Genomic DNA, 19,229 nt, shown 5'->3' on the forward strand with positions numbered 1-19,229 from the left:
CAATAAAAATTCCACTTCTCGGGTCACATGAATACATATTTCGAATTGAGTGAGGTCAGTTACTGTTTGCTCAGTTCTGGAGGAGGGAGGAGGCAGGGGCCAGCAGCCATACTGTAGAGTGAGAAGATGTGTACGTTTTGAGAGACAGGGCCGACCCCAGGGTCGCGTTCGGTAGCTTGGGCCTTGCTGAGCGCGCGGCTAGAGATGCGGGCTGGGCCGGGCTGCGCAGGAACGCCGTGCGATGGGCTCTGTTGCCGGAACTAGTCCCAGTCGCGCGCCCGGACGCGCGCAGTGCCGCCCCGCCCCCTCCCCCGCGGGGTGGAAACAAAGGGGGCTCGGCGCGCGGAGTCGAGCCTTGGGGGAAAGGGGCGGAGCGTCTGGCGGTTTCGCGCTTTGGGCTCGCTAGGTTCGTTCCTGTAAGGGGACTGGGTGGAGAGGAGGGCGGCGACCCAAACCAGAGAAGTGGGAGTGCCGCGTGCTCGCGCATCCTGCGGCCTGGCGGTGAGGGGCGTCGCCTGCGCGCGCAGCGGAGGGTAGTGCGCCGGCGCGCGGCACGCCGTGTTCGTGAGCACCGAGGTGGGGTGCGGCGGGCGGGACGGTGTCGCGGCCCCGGCAGTTAGGGCCCGGGGGCCGAGAGGATGGAGCCCCCGAGGCGTTAGCCGACTCTGTCAGCTCCGAGCGTGCAGCTGCTTCCTGGCGCGGCCCGTGTGATGGTGCCGGGAGGGAGGAAGCGCCGTGACAGCGCCTCGGTCGGATCCCGGGTTCCGGGGGTGAGGAGGCCCGGGGACGGCGGAGCTGGCGAGCTGGCCGCTGGCTGGGCGAGCGGTCACAATAGGAGGCGGCGGCCCAGCGCGGAGCCGCGGGAGCAGCCCCGCAGGGCGGAGCTTCCCCTCGCAGGTACTGGCCGCCCGGCCGTTGGTTCCCGCGTGAGGGCGGGCCGGGCCCGAGCCGTAGGCCGTGGGGAGCCTGCGGGGCCGTTCCCGGCAACCAGGAGGAGGTGTGGTTGCCCGGTGCTTGGCGGGCGCGGCCGGGCGGCCCGGCGCTCTTTGTTCCCGTGGCGGCGGCGAGGAGGTGTGGGTGCAGCCAACGGGAGCGCCGGCCCGCCGCCGCCTGGCAGATGGCCTCGCTCCCTCCCGTTTTGCCGAGGCGCAGGTGAAATGATGTCACCCAGGAGAACGCGGAACCCGTTCGGAAGGGTCCTTTCGCGTCCTTCTGCCGCTGCGGGTTTCTGGACAGGCTGCGTTTTGTTCTCAGGGGATGGAAGTTCTTTCAGGGCTGAAGAATGAGAGAGGTTGGTTTTGAACCAGGAATTTTCCAAATTATCGAGGGCCAAAGAAAATAAAGTTTTTGTTTGCGTTGTGTAGGACTTGTAAAAGACACAGCTTTTTCTTTGGGCCACAAAAGTTGGGTATGCTAATTCTTCCACCATAAATAGAAATGAACACTTCAACGTATGTCATTGCTGGCATCATATGAATTGCCTTCTCTTACGTGGCACACTTTGAAAATTTAAGTGTATGCAACTCAAACACAATTGGTTTGTTACTTTAAAATTGCAAGCCTTTTGGGATCTTGTTTGGCCTTGATTACAGGTACTATTGTTAATATTTCAATTCCTTTAAATAGGAAGCAGCCCTGGTAACTGGACTCCAATTAAAAAACAATCCATTCTCCGTGTTTGTATAATCAAAACTTAATAAAAATCTAAGGACAGTTGGGATGAAAGTAAAATTGTCTTCGGAAAACACTGGCCATACGAATAGATGGGACTTACATACAAAAGTAACAATACAGACCAAATTTTGTATATATATTTTTTATTTTTTATAAATATATATATAAATGTATATAGTATATAAATATAAATAAATACATTTGTATATAATTTATATATTGGGACATACTTGCAGTCGGAATATGAAATTACTAACTGGATTTTTAAATGAGAATTGTATCTCTTCACATACTCTTCTTTCTCCAGTTCTTGCTAGTTTGTAAACTTATTGGCATAATATGTTTCACTTCTTGAAAGCATACTAAACCTTAAATCATTTCATTACATGAGTTCAGTTTTAAGCTGATTTCTATAATTTTTCTGTAAGACTTATCTCTAAGAGATTTGGTAGACTTTAGAGGCTATAATTAAAAAAATTTCACCACAAACTGGCCATGTGGGCCCCAGGGCCTCATCTGTAAAATATGAAAGTTGGATTTAAACGTTGGCTATGGTCCCTCCACCTCTGATATCTTCTGTGATTCTAGAAGGTTATTTCTGTTTCTGTACTTGTCGAGGTTTATATACTCATTCTGTTTTTATCGCTGAACTGAAGGTTGCAAGTATTAATCTGAGTAAATGTTCAGAATTTACTAGAGCGACCTGACTTTTGAGGAAGGTGGATATAAGATGGCATAATTAGACATAACTGAATCTGTTAGCATCATAATGTGGAGTGTAGGTCTATTGTCTCTCTGCCAACAGCTTTGGATGAACCTTTTAGTTACATTACCAGACTATTTGTGCTCATTTTTACTTTATTTCAAGGTTGTGGTGGGGGAAGTATGGGTGAGAAATCCTCAAAAATCTCAAATGATTGGTCTGTATGGAAAGTTCATTGGTCAAGATTATCTTTGTCTTCTACTTCCAGTCTGTTCCATCTATTTCTCTGTTTGTGCTGTCCCAGTCCCAGCTTTGTTTAGCCACCTTCAGTTTGTAATTCACTGTGCTGGTTTGTGGGTAGTGTCAGGGTCTACTAAATAGTTTTGGTTATTTTCCTTTTAACTACATATATCAGACCTGTGTTTTCACTTCTGTTTTACTTTGGTTAACTCATAGCTTGCTTTATTTTTCTCTGGAGGGAGCATAAAGATGTAAACACATTTGAATGTAGTTTTGGTCTAGTTCATTCAGCAAATGTTAAATTCTTGAAGTGACTACCTTGTCTGGAGGAGATCAAGCAAATGCTTCAACTCTGTATAGTAAATTAACAAGTGAGAATTTGAGCAAAAAGAGGAAGAGGGGCCATCTACACAGTCTCGTTTTTCCTCACGTCCTGTATCTTTTCATGTTCCTTTTTTAAAGATGTCAGCACCTTCTCACTCTATGTTAGAGGGGCCCTATTTAGTTCCTCTTGAATTGCCCCTCACTAGACTGAGTCTTGGAGGGCAAGAATAATTTTTCCCCATGTATTCACAGCATGTAGCACATAGTAGGCCTGCTATAAATATTTGAATTAATTATGAATTTAAGAATTACAGTGATCCTATACACACTTTTTTTCAAATAGTTATGTATTTACATACATAAATTTTTTGTATTGATTTGGGTTGGTCATGGTCTGGATACTTGCCAAATCTATGTAATTCTTAGAAATCTTGAAGAGGCACTTTAGAACAGTGCTCTAAGAGGTTACCAGCCTAAATAAAATTATTTTAGATGTACTTCCTTGCTGGGAGAATAATCCTTGGGCAGGCAAATCTGGATGTGGAAGGAAAAGAAAATAACTTTTTTTTAAAGTTTATTTATTTATTTAGAGAGAGCACACACTCACGTTAAGTGGGGAAGGGGAGAAAGAGAGGGAGAGAATATCCCAAGCAGGTTCTGCACTGTCATCACAGAGCTTGATACAGGGCTCGAACTCACAAACTGTGAGATCATGACCTGATAATCTAGACCAAGAGTCAGATGCTTAACCGACTGAGACACCAGACACCCCAGAAAAGAACTTTTATTTAAAATAATATGTAGCTCAAAAAAAAAAATGTAACTCTTATTTTCCCTAACCTTTATGAACGCCTTCTCAAAAGATGTAATGGTTAGAGACCTCCTTAGTTGCATGTACATCCATCCTCTTCCGAGTAACTTATGGGACTGTGGGGGGGGGGGGGGCGGTAGGGAAAGAATGGTGGAGTCTTTCAGCTATTTTCAGTAACCCTGGTTCTGTTGTGCTCCCAGAAAGACATGAACCCAGTTTGTTGTTTGCCTTAACTCAAGAATAAAAATAATAGTTTTAAAAAATGATTGCCCCAGGGGTGCCTGGGTGCCTCAGTCAGTTAAGCATCCAACTCCGTTTCAGCTGAGGTCATGATCTCATGAGAATGTGAGAACAAGGCCAGCATGACTCTGCATTGACCCACAGTATGGAGCCTGCTTGGGATTTTTTCTCTCCCTCTCTCTCTGCCGCTCCCCTGCTCCTGCCCTTACTCGCTCGCTGGCTCCCCCCCCCCCCCCCAATAAACAAACATTAAAAAAAAAGAGAGATTGCTTCAGTGCTAAATAGCAGTGGTGTTTCCCTCAGTAGGTAGTAGCAGTCCTTGAATGGTCTAAAGTCTGTAATAGACCAGCAAGCATATAGACCATTATTTTATTTAGCAAATACTTATTTGTTAAACATTTAGGTTACTTTTAGTTCCCTTTTAAATTGTTGCTGTACTGTGATGAACCTGTGTATGCATGTGGTTTTTCCCATATTTTGGGGTATTCCCATATTTTAGATTATAACCTGGGAATTTATCAGATGAAAGATTACGGATTCAAACTGTTCAAATAGTTGATAAAATCTACCTGATTACTTTCCAGGATATTAACATTTGCCATCATGGCAGCTGTGAGAATATGTGGATTTTTAGATAACTTGGATTCGACTTTTTCATTTGTAAGGTATCCAGTCTTGGACTTAGAGGAAGGAGTAAAAGACTTGGTGGGGTCAACATTAAGCACTTGACTTTTTATTGTTTGTTTTGGTTTTTTCTTCTTCTTCTACTAGGCTGTGATTTGAGTCCTTTTGACCAGGTGGTATGCTGTTAGTAACAATGAACAGTTTTGTTTTTTTTTTTTTTTTCTGGAGAGTAATGTGGCTGTTTTGGAGAAGACTATTTGGGCCTTTGAGCAATTTATTTTGAAGAAAGTAGATTATTTTAATGCTGGCCTAGAAGTCCTGTACCTGCATATCCTCTACCATGCCTTTATAAGAAAAATGTAAATGAATGAAGAAGGAAGCTGTCACCAGAGGTGATTTTGGAGGAAGCAAGTTATGGGACAATATCTGGACCTAAGTCCTATGTTATTTTTAGCATCATAACTGATAACAATTACACCGTTCAAGACAGATGTTAAATTGTGGGTTATATTATCCCACAGGGAAAGGCCACATTAAACAAGATGGCCTAAAATAGTGTTGTATTAGTGCTTAAAAGGTTAAACTGTTTTCTGTGACTTTTCTGAAACAGGTGCTTTCTTAGTTATGCTGGGTAAATTAGTTATATAGTTACATGTAAACAAACATTAAAGATGAGAAGTATAGGGAGTTGCAGATTAATCAGGTCTCAGGGATGTTTTCTTGGCAGGACTTTTTAAACATAGGTTGCATCCTGAGAGAAGATTGAGTTACTGTATCTTTGTAATGTTCAACAGTTGCCAGACTAGACAAAAACAGAATTGTATCTGCTTCCAGATACAGTACACCGTAAGTAATTTTAAATGAGGAAGGTATAGGGAAGTAGTGGAAGGTTACGTCAGAAACAATTTACAAGGAAACCTTTACCTTTTAAATACTTAAAATAACTTTAAATAGACTTTATGAAATAGTTTTTTACTAATTAGATTATAAGGAAGATGTTACTTTTAAAATCCTTAAATTACAAGGTGTTTTAGTGAATTGAGCATGAACTTTAGAGCCAGATAGACTTAGCTTCAAATTATGGCTCTGCGGCTTTAAGCAAGTCGGTTAACCCTAACTTGCAGTGTGTAAAGATCAGAGAGCCCCAGTTCAGTTCCTAGCACGAAGTTAGCTATTACCAGATTGAAGTTTTAAAAACTGCTATAGTGCTTAGATTAAAAAAAAAATGTTGTAATTTGTATCTTTCATCAAATTAATACAGCTAAAATTCTGGAGAAGAAACTTTCTTCAGGTATACAACACTTTCGATTTGACACATATATGTCATGTTAGTTTTCTATTGTATGTAACAAATTACCTCACATTTAGTAGTTTAAAACACAAATCTGTTATCTCATGGTGTACATGGGTCAGGAATCATGGGTTAGCTGCAGGGCCCTCTGTTCAGAATCTTACTTGGCTGGTGCCATGATGTCATCAGAGGTTTAATGTCCTCTCCGAAGCTCAGTGGCTGTTGGTTCAGTACGGCTCTTGTAATTGTAGGACTGAAGTCCCCCCATTTTCTTGTTAGCAGTCAACTGGTGAACGATTCAGCTCCTAGAGGGTGCCCTCCTGTCTGCCACATTGTCCTCTTCATATGCCTTCTGGCAACATAGCAGTTGTCTGCAGGTTTGGAGGAGAATCTCTTTTGAAGAGTTCTTCTTTTAAGAGCTTTCTCTAACTCCGGCCTGCCTTGATTAATTTAAAATCAACTGACTTGGGATCTTAATTCACTTGAAAATCCCTTCACTTCTGTGAAGGGGTTCATATCATTAGGTTATATAATTTAACCTAACCATGGAAATGAAATCCACACTATTTACAGTCCTGCCTACACACCGTGGAGTAATGGATTATACAGGAGATGTGTACCAGAGGTGGGAATCTTGGAGGCCTTCCTTCTTAAGAATTCTGCCTCACGTGGACATACAAAATAATTGTGTGTGATTTTATCTTATCCAATGGGTGCACCTCGTTTCATGCCCATCTTATTTTGTCCTGGATCTATATAAACTACAGCATTTGAATATACCTTTTCTCCATTATATTGTTTGTTCTCCCTCTTTATAGGCATGGAGCTTCTGACCAAAGGAAATTGTCATAGGTAGAAGAGGAATATGCTTGAAAATTATTAACTTATGACCACAAGGGTCAGGGTTGGCCAGTTTCTTGTTTGGTTGGTTGGTTGGTTTTATACCTCTATAGGACTGAAATCTTAAGTTTTCAAAGAAACAGAATTAAGGAGAGGAAACCTGACCCTCTGATTTCTGTTGACCAAGCTAGCTACTTGTACTAGCAGTCTATAAAAGTGCTACTCATGCAGACTGCTTTAGAGATGACAGTTGAAGGCAAGTGAGCTTATTAAAACACTCTTCAAAGGTACCTTGCAAACTATAAGCTTAAGAAGATTGCAAAAAGAATATGCAACTTAAAGGAACAGACTGTTTTGAGAAGAGAATGGCTTTAAAGTGGTGAAATCCTTAGATTGAGGAGTCAGGAATGTGAAATACACTTCTTTCTATGAAATCTTTTATATGTCTTCAGATAAACTCAAGGCTCCTACCTCTATTCTAATTTTTGCCCGTATTGCATTTAATACATTATCCTATAGTTGGCTGCTTTGCATCCCTTTTTTTTTTTTTAACTGCAGTAAGCTCCTTGAGGGTGGGATCCATGTTTTATCTTCTTTCCTAACAACTCTTGACTTGGGGAGGCAGTCATAAATATTCCTTGATTCAGCACTTCATACCTCATCATAGTGGTAAAGAATATTGGCACATTCATGTTTGTGGTGCAGAGACAAGTTTTAGCTCATGTCAAAACATTTTAGTAGTAGTAGTAGTAGTAGCAGCAGCAGCAGCAGCAGTAGTAGTGAATTGTAGTTAGTGCCTTCACGTGATCTACTTTTACTCCTAGGAAGGTGTTTGGAAGCACTTTTAGTCTTAGGAACAGGCCTGGTTATCTGTTTACCAGGCTCATAGCAAACCAGAACAAAAAATGGGCTAAGGAAGGTTATTATAGAAGTATTATTAATATAATTAGCATGCTACTTCATGCTCTGTCTCTGCCTTCCTCTCTGGTTACTTCTGTACTGGCTAGCCATACTGAACATTCTGCAGTTTCTTGACAACACTGCTGTCTTTTGCCAGTTACCTCTCTGTAGCACCCAGTGCCTAGCAGTATCATAGAAAGATGATACTCTGTATATTGTACGGTGATTTGCTTTTGTTTCTTTTTCATAGCATATACTTTTTGGAGGCAGGAAACCATGTGTATCTTCTTGGTTTAGTGCCTGTCACAGAATAGACATTTATATGTAAGGGAAGAATGAGGCAGTGAAACTGAAAACCAGACACGTGGTCTGAAGCACATGGTCTTCTTCAGTGTAGGGATAAGCACATTCACAAACCTTAACTTCCAAAGGTGGTTCACTCCACAGCACAGTGGAACAAGTGATGCTCATGATGTCCATGGTTAAAAATGCTGCAGATTTAAGCATATTTACATATGATGAAGGGAATTAACCTACAATCAAGCCAAGCATTTAAAACATGCAGTCATTTGCTTTGGGGCTTGTGATCATATCCTTTATTCTTAAGAAGGTTGCTAGGTTTGTGTTGAATAGAGCTGAGGTGTCTGCAGACTCTTCTTTTGTATACCTATGGTCACTATAGAAGTTTTGCTGCAAGTGTTCTGAAATCTCTCGTCTTCTTTGCATGATCATATAGGAGGTTAATTAAAAAATAGAATGAAAAAATATTAGTCTTAGTCCAGATGGACACTAATCTTTCTATACTTAAGATATATGATTTTATGTCAGGTTTTCTTAACATGAAGTCTTATCTGTCCTTTAGGGTTTTAGAATCAATACCAAGAGAAAAGCTATTAATAGGTATTATACGGGAAACACAGGAAAGGTTTTGCATTTTTGAACAGTGCTGTTTTGCCTTTTAAAAAAGTTTTTTTTAAGAGAGATCCATTGCCAGAGGCAACCTTTGCCATCCTTATATCTGTTTTGATGTTTAAGATTAATTTTTAATTTCTTTCCAATCTCTGCTAACACAAATATTTAGAAAACCCAGACTGTCCTTCATAGACATGATTCTCCACATTGGTGCGGCTAGCCATGAACTATCCTTTTCTTCTCCCTCTTTTTCCCAGATATCTCCCGGGGCCAATTCAGCACCTCTACCTGGCCATCCTAACAAGGTGATTTGTGAAAGGGTGAAACTTCAGAGCCTGTTCCCTCTCCTCCCAAGTGATCAGAATACTACCGTTCAAGAGGATGCTCACTTCAAAGCTTTCTTCCAGGTTCTTATATATTTACCCTTTCCCTACATAGGGCTGAAAGTCACCGATACATTTTAGGTTGTTTTTAGGAAGGCTTGAAACAAAATTCTCAATATCTTCTTCTTATTTTCTATTGTATGTGGGAATAAGTATTCTTCTTAGAGGCCTTCTTCAATATAACTTAGCCAGCTTTTCTGAAGAATGTTTGTCTTCTCTTGAGCTGCTGTTTATTGTTTGACCACTTAATATTCTTTTTTTTTTTTAATCTTTTGGTATCAATCACTTGTGCTAATAGGCCACATTCTATAGGAAAGTAGAAGATATTACAGATATGTGAAATTGTGTAGGAATGGAAAAATGGGAGCATGCAAGATATTTTTTAAAGCCATTACTACTTATTTGTTTATTGCCTAGAGTTTGATAGTGATGTAAATTTCAGAAAGAAAACATGTTTCCGTACCTTCTATCACTTTTGAACCTGTGGATAAAATATGATTAAAATTTTTGTTATATGTAAAATGAAAATAAGGCAAGGACTATCATTAGTTTATTGACAAGATTGCTAGGATGTGCTCAAATAAATTACTGGCTACTAAATTTCCAATCCATTACTGTTAGAGAAGCATGTTTTATAATGGAAGTCAGTATTTTTATTACCGAATGGAAACTAGTTGTAGAATTGCTTCTGCGTTTTAGGGTTGTGGGCCAAGGTATGTATTTGTATATGTGTATATAAATCTGAGGTAGTGAGAGTCGCTTATCAAAACTTGGATTTTGGATCGAGCCATTTTTCTGTTTGTGTGGAAGTGGTAGGTTGGAGCTTAGGACTAGTTCTGAAAGAGAAATGCTTGTGTGATACATTAAATTGAAGATATGAAATTTCTGAGAATAGCTTTGTAGGTGATCCAGGGCTCTGCAATCTGATATTCCTTGGAATTTGTGCCAGGTTCTCTGCTTTGCATGTATTGTCTCCTTTGTTTTTAATCCTCCTAACAACACACCAGTCGTGGATGATTTTCTAGATGAAGAAATAGGCTCAGAAAAACTCTGAGATGCCCTGTTACATAGCTATTTATTGGCAGAGCAGAGACTTAAATTCACCTTTTGCTATTTCTTGTCTCTACTACAGCAATACCACTTGTAGAAATCAACAAGTATTTCTGTAAACACAACACAGTATGTTAAGAGACATAGCAATCTGTATTGAATTAAATGGCATATTGACTACTGTTCTTGATCCAGTTGGTCTGCAGTAGCTTGATATTTAGTAGCAAACCAGTATAGCTAAGGAAGAAATTGACTTAGTACCTTCCCTACTGCCACCACTAAACAATTATATGACACTTAATTTGTTTTCTAGACTTCTTTGTGTCTCTCGGCATTAAGTCAGTATTAACTTTAAACTCAAGGAGTTGCTGGCAAATGGAGTAAATTTAAACACGTTTTAAAAATGAAACAAAAAAGAGCCAGTTCCATTTGAGTGTTGCAGAAAGGTGAAAGATATTATTGTTAAATTTTTATGTATATCTCTAAACTTAAATCTTACTTTTTTCTAACTTTAAAACAAGGCCCTCAGTATACTTGGCTCCCAGGGAACTCCATTGTTCTGCATGAAGCAAAGTAAATCCTTCTCATAACCCCTTTGAGATACTGTCAGAGACCTTCAGCTAATTCTGATAATAAAATTGGGTGTGATTTCTTATTCCAGTTTTGCTTTTCTCAGCCCTAGAATATTTACTTTCCATGTGAAAAGGAGAAATCTCCCCATTTCTTATTCTCAGAGTTATTCTTTTAATGTGTTATGTTTTCTTGGCTTTCCCCCAAGTTCCTTCCCTCCTAGCTTTTTTACTTTTCCTTTCCTTTGGAACACTCCGTTTTAAACAGATTCACCTACCTCTTCCATTTTTTTCTTAAAGTATCCTTATCTTAGCTGAAACTAGTCTCTTTTTGGAGGACATCATTTTCCCTGCAGCCTTGTGTAGGAGTAAAAAAGAACTGTTGATTTTTCCTACTCCATACATGGGGATTGAGTATGTATCTAGTAAGTGGGATGGTCATAGAGGACATGGAAGTGTTTGATATTCCCCTGGGTCTTTGTTTCCAACCACCAGTTGTCTTTTAAGAAACATCTCATCCTGTTTTGGGCTATATTTGTTTTTTATCTCTACTCTTTAGCAGTTTTGTCACTGTCCTTGTTTATTAAAAACTTTTGTGTTTTGCTCCCTTTTTACTTGCTTGTTTTAGTCAAAATCTTTCAAATTCTGCATGCTCTTTTAATTTTTAAAATTATGAAATAATTCATATATGAAAGTTACGATGTATAAAGCAGACACATGTATAGTTAAAAAAAAAACAAACCACCATGCATCTTAAGAAGTCAGCCATTCCCTATACTTTCGAGGTCTTCATATGACCTTCCATCTGTCTACCTGCTGTCTGATACTTGTGCCTTGGGTAAAACTCTTGAGTTTTGTGTTTAGTATCCCTTTGTTTCTCTGTGTGGTTTCATCACATGCAGTATCCTTCAAACAGTATCACTATACTGTTTACTTTCTGAACTTAATATAAATGTTATCATACTTTGTATTTTGTCATTTTGAGACTCATCCATAATGATGCTTGTAGCCATGTATGTAGTTGATTCATTTTTCTTTTAGTGTTTCATTTATATGAATATGCTGTAGTTTATTCCCTCTCTTTTTGATTGACATTTCCAGTAGTTTACAGTTTTTTACTGTTATCACAAGCAGTAGTGTTGCCATGAATATTCTTGTATCCCTTTCCCAGTGTATATTGAGTTGATATTTTAATTTGTGTGAAAATGATGGCTTTGTATATTTGTTAGTCTGAGTTTTCTTACAGAAGAAACGTACATGTGTGGGCATATTTGCATCTCTATAAAAATTAGTCTATATTTAACATTAGAATCAAAGGTACTCCCTATAGTTTTAGAAATTTAAAATTAAGGTATAATTAACATACAGTAAAATTCACCCTTTTGGTGTACAAGTCTGTGACTTTTGATGAATACATACAGATGTGGAACCACCATCTCAAACAAGACAATAGAACACTTTCATCTCCCCCAAACTCCCTCTTGTCTCTCTCAGCCCCTTACAGTTTTAAAATTAAGTTTCTGTGCCATCAGTCAATCCATTGATTGTGATTGTAGATAGTGTGCTTTCATAAAACAGATGCATTGTAGGGAACTTAGATTTCATGTCTAGCACACCCCTTGGTTTCAAGGGTGTATGCATGTGTCCTAATGATAGCTGTCTGATACTTTATTTTGTAAATTTACAAAAGTTAATTAGGTGATTGAAATTTTCATGATTGATACACAGAGAAATAGACTAGGTTTCTGAAAGAGAAGACTAATTATTGTAAAAAAAAAAAAAATCTCTTCTCCAACAAATTTATAGACAGTAAAAATTCCAGCCAAAATATTAGAATTTTAATGATTTTAGAAACCTTATAGAGTTATTCTAAATTCATAAGAAAGATTTTCAAAGAAAATACAGAGGGGAAAAAAACCTTTTTTGAAAATTGTTGTAATGGGCAATATGCCATAATAGATACTAAATCCTATTACAAAGAAATAACTCCATGTCACTGAGCTCCTTGTTGTTAAACACAGTGGATGTTTTTCAGTCCCCATCTTGCTTGACCTTTTAGTTGAATCCTTGCTCCATTTCACCGAGCCTTCTATCACCACACTCCATCCACTGTCTCATGAACTACTCAGCATGAAATATTTTTTAGAGTTCAATATTGGACCTTCTTTTCACTGTATAAGTTGTTTGGGGAAATTTTGTCCATGTCTGTACCTTCATTAACCTACCATCTATCTGTATACCAAAAACTCCTTAAATTTCTAGTCTCTGGACTTGAGCTGTCTGCAGAACAGCTCTACCTGGTTATCTCAGAGGGATCCCTTGATTTCAAATTGTTCTTACTATCTTCTCCGTTTTCATTGGTTTCGTACTTATGCTTCAGATTTTTTATTTTAACCATTGATTTGTGTTTACAGCTTAAAATTATTACAGTCAGATTCATGATACATAAAATTGAGTGCTTTGGTGGAACTAACATTTGAAAACAAATTACACCATCAAGGTAATGTTTTTGTGAACCAATGAATGATGATTTGTGTGATTAAACATTAAGAAAAAAAATAGAACATAAGGTCATTAATATATTCTTAAAAAATTAGCCATTCAGGCCTCCCTAAACCCAGGAAGCCACTCCTGGACTAGCAGTTATGGCCAGTGGTAGTAACATCATTTTCACACAATATTGAATTCTACTCATTATGATAGGACTGCAATGCTATATGACTAGAATCCCTTTCGAAGCACTCACTGCACATATTTCATGAAAATACACTAACTTGAACAATATCAAAAAGCAAAAGTTCTGATTTTTTTTTTTTTTTTTTGATGTATGCTTTTGAAAATACAGTATTCAAAGCCTCTTTCCCCTCTGTAGCTACAAGTAAGATAACATCCCAGGAAGATGTACTGGTAGTGTGGTTATGAGTTTAGATTTTATTCTGAAATATTTTGAGCTGAGGAATAGCAGAGCTATACATTGAAGTCCAATGTGAATTATGTGAAACAGGACTATACATTGTGTAGTTCAAGGGCAGTGTAATCATTCAGTTGTCTTTGGTTCATCTTGACTAATAGAAACACATTAATCTGGATGTAGTTTAAACAAAGACTTCAGATTGTAGAAAATTAAATGAGAATATTTAGAGATCTTTTCTTAAGCCATATTGTGTGATTCAAATATGAATTGTTAATTTCCTGCTTTTCCTTGCTTATATCCTTCCTTTGCAAAAACAAAACAAGAGTCTTGTCTTGATGGATATTCTTTATTACCAAATTGCTTTATATGGAGTGTTTTAGTTTCTTAAGTACTTTCACATCTATTAAAATGGAATTCAGGGGTTCCTGGGTGGCTCAGTCGGTTAAGCATCTGACTTTGGCTCAGGTCATGATCTCACAGCTTGTGAGTTTGACCCCCGCATCATCGGGCTTTGTGGTGACAGCTCAGAGCCTGGAGCCTGCTTGGGATTCTGTGTCTCCCTCTCTCTCTGTCCCTCCCCTACTCACATGCTCTCTCTCAAAAATAAATAAACATTAAAAAAAAAAAAAGTAAAATGAATGGAATTCAGTGTTTTCTCTGTCTGGGCCATTTAAATTTAGCATTTATTTCTTAATTGTGAAATGAGAAATTTTATCTTTTGCCAAAGATAGTTAAGGCAAGTAGAGAAAGTCTGGGAGTGTAAAAAGAGAATTAGGGATTCTTTTCTTTTCTTTTTTTTTTTTTTTTTTAAGTGGAGGGGCAGAGAGCAGAGACAGAGAATCCCAAGCAGGCTCCATGAACTCCCAATCCATGAGGTTATGACCTGAGCCGAAATCAAGAGTTGGACACTTAACCAATTGAGCCACCCAGGCACTTCCGAAGTGGGGACTCTAAGTCATGCTGTGCTTATTTGTAAGAGATGAAAAATAGTCTTGAATGATAAGTGGAGGGAAAGGACCATATTATTGTGTAATTTTACCCCCACCTGTCTGGCCCCTCCCAGTTGCCACCTTGCTACTTTGAGAAGGAGGTCCATGAGGCTCACTACTGGTAGCTGAAGTCAGAGGCCATTTCAGTTTCCAGTTTTTATCTACAACTTGGAATCTGTTTCCACTTTGGGAAAAGTTGGTCTCCACAGGATCTCGCTTTATCTCCAAGACTTGCTGATTGAGATGTATAAATTTAATTTTATTAGATAACATTTCTTTTTACATAATTATATATAAATATATAAGATATCTATATAAGAATATGTATTTTATATATGTATGTATATACATGCATATGTGTTGTATGTGTGTACATATTTCTTTTACCATAACATTTTGATTTTAATGACTTTTTTTTTTTTTAACGTTTATTTATTCTTGAGACAGAAAGAGAGCATGAACGGGGGAGGGGCAGAGAGAGAGGGAGACACAGAATCGGAAGCAGGCTCCAGGCTCTGAGCCATCAGCCCAGAGCCTGACGCGGGGCTCGAACTCACAGACCGCGAGATCATGACCCGGGCTGAAGTCGGACGCTCAACCGACTGAGCCACCCAGGTGCCCCTGATTTTAATGACTTTAGACTTGCTTTTGGAATCGTGCAATGCATTTTTATGTCTCCAGGGTTGTTTTCACTTCTAATGATGATATTTTGGTTATAAAGATGATTTGGTGTTGGGACACCTGGGTGGCTCAGTCTGTTAAGCGTCCTACTTCAGCTCAAGTTATGATCTCGTGGTTCATGATTTTGAGCCCCACGTTGGGCTCTGTGTTGACAGCTCTGAGCCTGGAGCCTGCTTCAGATTCCCTCTCTCTCTTCCCTTCCCCCACTTGTGTTCCGTTTCTTTCTCTCTGTCAAACATAAATACTTAGAAAATTTTTAAGGTGATTTGGTGTTAATAGAGGTGTAATTCATTTTATCAGATGTTTAATACCAAGTATAAAAGCTAGCAAGCTAGATTTCTTTTGTTCTTCTTCCTTTCCTCCCTCTCTTGCCTCCCTTGATCCCTAAATCTGCACCAGTATTCTGTACCAAAACGGACAGTACTTGTGCCTCATTTGAATCAACTTCTGGAACTTTCTAAAGTCAGCCCACTGGCACAAAGTCAACAAGGAAAAAAGGGAAATTCTTGCACTGAAAATTGAAAAAGTAAATTTCTCTTTTATGGCGAGTCTATCCTTCGGGACTTTTGCTAAGAGAGTCCCTTAACTTGTTTTGGTAGTTTTCAAAGTGTAGTCCCACACCAGCAGCAGCAACCATCACCCAAGATTGTGTTACAAATGAAGATTCTTGGGCCCTGATCCAAAATTTCTTAATCAGAGACTGAAGAGCAGGCCGAACAATCTGATGTTGCTGACACTTGCAGAAGTAGAAGAACCACTGTCCAAGGTCAGGGAAGTATTCCTCCAGATTCTGCTGTGCATTCACCTCTGCGAAGAGAATTTGTAGCAGCATAATTCTGGACCAGTTTCTATATTAATTTCTAAGCTTAGAGGCTCATAGGCAACCTCTGTGGGTAATAAAAAAAAAATTGAACCCTAAACTTGGTGTTGAGGAGCTAACCTGTGGTTTGAATTCTCGGGATAAATCTCTTCTTCAATTTCCAGTCCAGTCCAGAGTAGATCTGTTTTCTTATTGATTCTCCATGCCAGTGGGCTTTTTCTAGTCTTCCCCCCCCCCCTTTTTAAATGTTTATTTATTTTTGAGAGAAAGAGACAGAGCATGAGCGAGGGAAGGGCAGAGAGAAAGGGAGACACACAATCCGAAGCTCGCTCCAGGCTCCCGACATGGGGCTTGAACCCACAAACCATGAGATCATGACCTGAGCCGAAGTCAGACTCACAACCCACTGAGCCACCCAGCCGCCCCACTAGTCTTCCCTTTTATTGCAAGTATAGTACTTGGGAAACTTTGGCTTTGCAGGGTTCAGTGAGTGATAAGGCCATAGCTTCTGTGTCCCACCCCAAGATAAAAAAACCAAATCTGGTTTTTGGTTTTCCCCTTTGTTTCTGGTCCTTGGTAGTTTCCCTTTTTTTCTGAGTTCATTGTTACATTTAAAAACTATTTTTGTTGGGACACCTGGGTGGCTCAGTCTGGTTAAGCATCTGACTCTTGATTTTGCTCCAGTCATGCTCTCACGGTTCAGTTCATGGGTTCAAGCCTTGCGTCTGGGTCTGCGCTGACAGCATGGACCTGCTTGGGATTCTCTCTCCCTCTCCCTCTCTCTCTCTCTCTGCTACCCCTCCCCGCTTTCACATTTGCGATCTCTCGATCTCTCTCAATATAAATAAACTTTAAAAATATTTTTGTTGTATTTAAGCCATTATTTCTAGATGTTTCTATCAGGATTTTTACATTTAGTCCATGCTTTTGTCAAAACAAGTCTTTATACTTAATTTACCAAAGTTTACAGTACTTACATATTTTTTTCTGTAACTACAATGGTGATCTTTCACGCCTTGTCTAGGTTGATTATAAAATTGAAAACCAGTGAACAGTCTCCATAGTGTTAGGAGTATCTGTCTATTATAGTCATTTCAGGACTAAGTAGCATGTTGGCCCATGGAGGAGAAGATATAATCTTCTACCTATTCTACTCCAGGGATGCTTTAGGTGACAAAATGATAATGGATTTGTTTTCGTCTTTGTTTTTTCTAGACTCTGGTTACCTTTCAGAAAAAAAATTTTTAACGTTTATTTTTTATTTTTGAGAGATAGAGCGTGGGCAGGGGAGGGGGCAGAGAGAGAGGGAGACACAGTATCCCCAGCAGACTCCAGGCTCTGAGCTGTCAGCACAGAGCCCCATGCGGGGCTCAAACCCAGGAGCCGTGAGATCATGACTTTAGCCGAAGTCCAGTGCTTAACCGATTGAGCCACCCAGGCACCCCTGGTTACCTTTTATACTTCCTATGACAGAATAACCATGTGCTTAAGTTTTTTAAGAACTTCCAAGTTCTCAGTCGTACTGTTTTTGAACTCGTATTATTTAGAGTATATTTCTTGGAGTCCTCTAGCTTGTTCTAATTGGAATAGTTACTTTTCAGTCCTGAGATGTCTTTTCATTGCACTTCTGAGTTACTATTACTGTTCATTGGATCCTCTGTGTGTGTCTGTGTCCTCAAATAAAAGACAGCACACACATGTGTGCACACATAAAATCAATCAAGTAAAATTTTTTGAAAGATGTGTGAGAAGCAGCTTTGAACCTTTATATATCTGGCAAGTCTTTCCTTTTGCCTTCACAGTAGATTAGTAGTTAGGTTGGAGTATAAAATTCTAGGTTCAATATTTTCCCTCAGCATTTTTAGCATCTTTTGTTTTCTGAGGGAATGCTAATCTAATTCTTGTTTCTTTGTAGGTTATTTCTACTTCCCTTTTCTGAAAACTGAGGATATTTTTGGAGTTCCTTAGAGTACTAAAATTGATGAGGAATGTGATGAAACCATGTTGTATATATGTAGTAAACTAACTTCTTAATACTTCCCTGTCTTTAAATATCCATTTTGGTTTTCTATTACTTTGAGTAAAATAGGAAGAGTTATTACCGTAGTACTAATGAATAGCTCACTTCCCTCCACTTCCTATTCTTTGTCTCCTCTTTTTCACTAATGTGAATCTATCACAGCACACAGAAGAGATAGGGAACTTTCCCAGTCACCTTGTCTCTTAAAAACAATGCATTTGCAGTTTGTTTTTGTGGGTTTGTACCATTCCCCTCCATTTTGGGCAGTGACTTTTTAGAATTCAAAGTCCCTATCATAGCTTGCATTAAGCTTCACAGTATAAGATACATATATGAAAACTGAAGATCGTGATTGGTTACTAGCATTTGGTAGTTTAAAACAAAAAGTCAAATTTGGTTGACCAACCGGAGATCACTTATTTCTAGTGCTTCTGTGTAGTTAATTTATGACTTTGCCAGGTATTGATCATTCTGCTTTGTTTTAATCAAAATATCTACATTTCATTGGTATTTTTGAAGTTTTAGGGTTATCAGAACATAACTGATTTTCTTCTTAAAATCAAAAGGTAAAAACAAACATACTTTTAATAACAAGCACCATTAAATCTAGGGAGAAAATAAGGTGTTTCTTTATGGTTCTGAAAACTATTTACTATTTTAATTATAATGATAAATTTGAATTATCCTTTTTAAAGTTTATTTATTTATTTTGAGAGAGAGAAAGAGAGAGAATCTGCACACGAGCCAGAGAAGGGCAGAGAGAGAATTCCAAGCAGGCTTCCCACTGTCAGCGCAGAGCCTGACGCAGGGCTCAATCTCACAGTGAAATCATGACCTGAGACGAAATCAAGAGTCAGATGCTTAACCGACTGAGCCACCCAGGCATCCTGAATTATAATATTTTTAAATATAGAAAGACAGTGACATCGTTTTTGGAACACCTCTGCTTAATAATGTGGAATGATCAAAAGTAACCATTTAGGAATTTGCTTTATTTTTATCAGTTTAGTTAATTCTTGTTTATCTCTTTAAATCTAATGTTGTAGTATTGTAGCCCCATATACTCTTTTGCTAATCCGATTTTTTTTGTGCTGGCAGCAGGCACCAATTATTTTGCACCCAAAAGTGCTCTAATGACCAAGTAATTAGAACTTGAAGGAGTAGATTTGAGATAAGAGAGGTTCTCTTAGAAAATAGACATTGGTTAGCCAGACATTGGTTAACTTGAAATTTTGATAGTTTCT

General features: G+C 38.9%; 1 protein-coding gene across 11 annotated transcripts in view; it reads left to right on the forward strand.

Moving 5' to 3' along the window:
* Window positions 1-19,229, forward strand: part of RNF38 (ring finger protein 38) — a 126,264-nt gene that overhangs the window by 78,702 nt on the left and 28,333 nt on the right. For 2 of the 11 annotated variants that reach the window (XM_053204936.1, XM_015079466.3), the window contains one exon: window positions 8,817-8,966. The exons of 2 other annotated variants lie outside the window; for them this stretch is intronic. In XM_053204936.1, coding sequence (XP_053060911.1) covers window positions 8,817-8,966 — 150 coding nt within the window. Of the gene's footprint in view, window positions 1-381; window positions 407-513; window positions 898-935; window positions 1,292-8,816; window positions 8,967-19,229 lie in introns of those variants that run through there. 7 more of the 11 variants (XM_027039450.2, XM_053204934.1, XM_053204935.1 and 4 more) reach the window with 7 other exon arrangements.

Source organism: Acinonyx jubatus, chromosome D4 (assembly GCF_027475565.1).
Source record: "Acinonyx jubatus isolate Ajub_Pintada_27869175 chromosome D4, VMU_Ajub_asm_v1.0, whole genome shotgun sequence".
In the NCBI taxonomy this organism is placed as follows: Eukaryota; Metazoa; Chordata; class Mammalia; order Carnivora; family Felidae; genus Acinonyx; species Acinonyx jubatus.